At 31.8% G+C, this 5,170-nt stretch overlaps 1 protein-coding gene across 1 annotated transcript; it reads right to left on the bottom strand.

The window, feature by feature from the left end:
- Positions 1-1,675: 1,675 nt before the first annotated feature.
- Positions 1,676-4,952, bottom strand: LOC127850775 (uncharacterized). The gene is made up of 10 exons (XM_052384072.1): positions 4,927-4,952; positions 4,342-4,470; positions 4,102-4,224; positions 3,839-3,913; positions 3,614-3,718; positions 3,400-3,465; positions 2,915-3,007; positions 2,609-2,674; positions 2,384-2,451; positions 1,676-2,260 (listed from the first exon to the last, which is right to left on the bottom strand). The coding sequence occupies exons 3-9, from the start codon at positions 4,215-4,217 to the stop codon at positions 2,424-2,426; spliced, it is 549 nt and encodes a 182-aa protein (XP_052240032.1). The 5' UTR covers positions 4,218-4,224; positions 4,342-4,470; positions 4,927-4,952; the 3' UTR covers positions 1,676-2,260; positions 2,384-2,423.
- Positions 4,953-5,170: the final 218 nt, after the last annotated feature.

The following is a 5,170-nucleotide window of genomic DNA, read 5'->3' as shown; positions in this document are numbered from 1 at the left end:
CGACTAAATGTTAAATCATGATTAGAGTATAGTTAGGATGCAATGGGTCGCAACTTTTCTTATATCAAGTGAGCATCATTTGTCAAGTCTGGAATGAGTCCTTATATGGGATTTTTAAATTTGATACCAACATTAATTTCACATGCAATGAGTGTACTGAGTTCACCATTCTCTAACATTGTCATGTATCAAATTAAATATTAAGATAAGAATGCAACAAACTATATGAACACCATTAGTACTATAAGTATGATTCGTATTAGATCTTTTGTACATAAGCGAACATCGTAGTAGAATTGCATATCATTTTTATTTCTCGACGCTTTTCCACTCAAGAATTATTACCTATTGCTAAATCAATACAGTTGAAATAGTATGAACGTATAACTTCACAGTATAAAACATCGGTCTATTTACATTATCCTTTTGCGGGGGCCGGAAAATAGGACTTAGAAGACAATCGTTATAAGTGTATTTTTCATAAAAAAGTTCTTTACAATATCACAATTACTTAAATATATATACAAGTTAAACGGGGAATATGCATTGTATTAATGCTCGTCTCTATTTCGGAGGAGAAATACGACCGATATTCCTCTTAAAATCGAAAAAGGGAAAACGCACTCTTGCATTTAAATTTTCTATTCGGTGTATTACGTCCCTTTATATAAGCAAACATACTTATGCAGACAGTATGATAATCATATTGCCGCATATTTACGAGATTGTTTGCAGATAAACTATATCAAGGTTCGATACCACATAAACATAGTGTTAAGTAGGTCAATGTTTCGTCGTTTCAAAAGCTTGACAAACAGTAGAATGACATTATGCATGTGGATGATTGCGCTCAATATACTGCAATATTTACTGATTGCCCAACGCGATGAAGAGCCGTTGATTTATTGATTACGCGGAACATGATATCAGACTGGGAAATCCCGGTCTGGCGAATTCAATACACCTTATTATTTTTAAATGAATTCGAATTTGCACGCATGAATGTGGCTTTGACAAAAGATAGAACTAAGTTACCTCGCAACTTTGAAACGGAATGACATAACTATTGAAATTATTTCTAGGTAATGACTTATTACTCTAATCTGATCAGACTGGTCAAATATATTTTTGTACAAAACTTTTAAAACATGTGTTTACAATATCTGTCGCCATGTTGTTATACTCGTCCTGACACAGCGATTGGTGTATACAAGTCTTGAAATCACACTGAGATTCAATTGTATTTTACAAATAATCCTACATATATATTACATTGTTCACAAACGAAAACACAATGAGGATATGCAATTGGAAGAAATACTCGCTAGTATTAATTAATGCGTGATAACTATCTATCATTACATGTTATTAGGTCACAGCTTTGAATGTTTTGCTTTTATTGCTCATATTATATCAGCTGGTATTAATGTTCTCTTAAAATGCTTTATTATTCAAGTTAGGGTACCTTTGCCGTTTAATTTGTGAAAGAGTTTAAAGCGCAATATGTACACACACAAACACAAGTCAGTTTAGTTAATATATACGTTCAATATCGGACCAAGGACACTAAAGTGTGTTTAATGTTCTGAAGAAGTCTCTGTATGTGTTGTGGCTATACATTATATATATTTTACTTTAATAGCATTAACAAAACATAATAGGTTTGAACGCAATACACCAATCACGTTAAATGACATAAGTATTGTTATAATTATTCTCAGCATCACCACAATTATCAGTATTATCGTCTAAATTATACTGTGCAATAAAATCATTGGACAATATTTAAGAACGAAATGATTCTTTTTAAAATTGTTTATGAATTTACATTACGAAAACATACGTGTAAGTTTATTTTTATTAGAATATAATTAGTCTCATGTACAGCCTTTTAAATAATGACATGTTATTTATAACTTGATGGTAGAATACCAATTATCAAAACTCTATTTCTTTATTTTGTCACGGATATGTCGATGTAGCAAGTGAATTTTCGTTGACGTATGTGCCGGACCGTTTAAGCCAACAGTTCAAATACATTCACCCTCAAAACTTAAGTAAATCTTTGTTTATAAAGTTATACATCTGTTATTTATTTATAACCGCGGTTATGAACATGTAAAGCGCGGTTTTATTTAAACATAAAACTGCGGTTATAGTTTGTTCCAACACTCATATAATTCTGCAGCCGTCATACGATTCCACTGGACTCTGATCCCTTAATTCTTGCTCGCGCTTGCGTAAATCATCAATAAATGCGCTGAAAAGAAAGGGAAGTCTATATGAGTTTTTTTATGAAAGCATTACTGCTTTGTATTTTTCCAACACTAATGAATAATGTTTATTATTGATATCGAATTGTTATTAAGTAAGGTGTAATTACCCATAAAGCAAGTAACTAATTTCCGCCTGTATGCAATGTCTTAAACGTCTTGACCTTCCTCACATATCCTGAAAGAATACAATATAACCAAATTAGCAAATGTGACATGACAAATAAGTATCAACAGTTTTAACTTTATAAATGTTTTGCATTCAATATAATGCGAATTAATGCTAGTACAAACGCGTGCCTTCAGTTTTCATCATAAAAATTTTATATTTTTACTTCTCTCTTTCTTCCATGATCGCTTTATATTCTTCTCTTGCTTGTGGATCTAATCTGAACAGATCGCTGTCAATGCAAACATTATGCGGTTTTAAATCAAGGTAAGTAATTTAAATCGCTCAAACATGCACTGCTTAAGTTGAAAATAGTCCAATGGTTCAATATTAAAGTTAAAACTTACTATTAACCGACTGAAAAATAATGCGTGCAAATTATTATTTTTACATAAACGGTAATCAAATAATTAATACAGTGGTACATTTTGTTGGCAATTTAGATGAACTAGACATTTCGCACTTGACTCACATAACGTGGTCTGTAATCTTTTGCATCCTTATACTTTCTCCAATCTGTTTCCATTGCTCCAACTGACACTCGGCGTTTTTCTTCCATTCTTTTCTGTGATTTACGATGATAGAAAACAAAAAAAAACAACAACACAAGACAATGCCAATGTACTCTGATTATTTGCGTGCAGCCCTTTTGTAATATATATATATATAGAAAGAGAGATAGATAGATAGATAGATAGATAGATAGATAGATAGATAGATAGATAGATAGATAGATAGATAGATAGATAGATAGATAGATAGATAGATAGATAGATAGATAGAGAGATAGAGAGATAGATAGATAAATAGATAGATAGATAGAAGATAGATAGATAGATAAATAGATATTGATAGATATTGATAGAGATAGATATTAACACGTACTGTGAACAATATATGTTTTTCTCTTTATGCATGTTGTTAATTTAACATATAAGGGATGCACTGAAGTCACACCTTTGCTCCTCACTGTGCTCATGTATGTTCGAAAAATCTCGCCATGTTCCTGCTTTAAATTGGTCACTGAAACAAATGTCAGATACGGGTACAGCTGATTTTTTTTTTAATTCGTTGAGGTCATTCAAATGCATGTAAAATATGTTTCTACAATAGTTTTAAATAGCTCGTGATTGGATTTACACTGAAACAGCCTCAAGATTAAAAAATTTACCATGCCTGTCTGCACTGCATGTCTGTCTGGTTAAGCTCATCTCGCACACGTTCAAGTTCTTTTCCGTGCTCTGTTATCAAATCAATCAGTTCCAATTGTGCTGAACTGTAACAAGGAGCTATAATTAACTCATTAAGTGGATCCGTATACAACCGCTATAATTCGGTAAACCAAACAAAAATTCACAAGTTCATACACAGTTTAATTATACGCGTATAGACGTACCAATCAAGAATCCATATGTCTTCCCTTTGTTGGTATTCGTTTATCCTATCGTGTAGATCCTTACAACCCATGGTCCTTAAAATGGTGAAAAAATAACAGCACAATTTCTATACATTATCTATTCAAATACACAGGATACGAAACGATCAACATTTAATCTGACGGATTCAAATCTTTATTGGTACTTTTTTAACCTAATTGTTTGCCTGTAAAATTGGTACATACACGTTAATCTCATTAAACTGAAATATAAAACCACCTACAACTGTTTAATGGATTCTTCAACCTGTTCGTAAGTCACCAGTGTTTTCTGCGACTTCATCGTGATACTCATGACCTCGTCGTGTGCTGAATTAATGGCTTGAATTCCAGCTTCCATTTCCGTTCTATATCAAAATATATTATTTAAACATCTTATTGTACATAAGATCAGTTACATAAGCAATACATGCATATTCTGTATATTTTCATGATTGCCGTATATACATATTTAACAAACCAACTTGTTGCCATTTATCCCGGTAATGATTCCACTCAAACGTCCATATTGCTTATCAGAATCAGCCTCAACGAAACGTATTTGCTCAAGAATTTGCTTTGATGATTCAGCTTCCAGTTGTTTCAGCTGTTTCCTGAAACACAAACAAACATGCGCTTACAAATTGTAACAATACAATCGTATGAAATACAATAAGATATTAGCCTGGTGTACAAGTACATTGAAGACGCGTATATAAAACGTAATAAAATTATATTCAACTTAAAATTAAAGTGCATCCTCGGAACATTATGCATCCATTATATAATTTTCCGGTATTCTTATAATTAGAATACCATAAATAGTAACTATATCAATATTTTAAGACGATAACGAATTAGTAAAATAAAATAAGAGCATGCATTAAATATCACAATTAAGTTTGAAACACATCAATATTTTAAGACGTTAACGAACTAGGTAAATAAAATAAGAGCATGCGTTAAATATCGCAATTAAGTTTGAAATACATCTATATTTTAAGACGTTAACGAACTAGGTTAATAAAATAATTGCACGCATTAAATATCACAATTAAGTTTGAGCTTACTCACAATCGAGAGTTGAGTCCGTTGAAGAATTAGAGATGGTTATAGGATTTCATTATACCACGGTTATTATTTGTTAGAAGCCAGGTCATGTTAACTATTTATAGATCTGTCTTCACGTGTTGTAGTGTTTCACAAGCTTGCATGACGCTATGTAAATATTGCGTGCCTCCAAATATTGATCGCTGCTTATATTTGAAAATAATAGCGTTGTCTAAAGTGTTTTGAGAACAATTAATGGAGGAT

This window comes from Dreissena polymorpha, chromosome 11 (genome assembly GCF_020536995.1).
Source record: "Dreissena polymorpha isolate Duluth1 chromosome 11, UMN_Dpol_1.0, whole genome shotgun sequence".
Classification (NCBI taxonomy): domain Eukaryota; kingdom Metazoa; phylum Mollusca; class Bivalvia; order Myida; family Dreissenidae; genus Dreissena; species Dreissena polymorpha.
This window is presented reverse-complemented; position numbering and strand designations above follow the sequence as displayed.

What these genes read in the sequence shown, in the direction of transcription:
- LOC127850775 (XM_052384072.1), bottom strand. Translation starts at nt 4,217, where the DNA reads ATGGAAGCTGGAATTCAAGCCATTAATTCAGCACACGACGAGGTCATG. An exon ending in GACATATGGATTCTTGATTG is followed by an intron (nt 3,719 to 3,838) that starts GTACGTCTATAC and finishes TCCTTGTTACAG; the next exon opens with TTCAGCACAATTGGAACTGA. An exon ending in ATGCAGTGCAGACAGGCATG is followed by an intron (nt 3,466 to 3,613) that starts GTAAATTTTTTA and finishes CATTTGTTTCAG; the next exon opens with TGACCAATTTAAAGCAGGAA.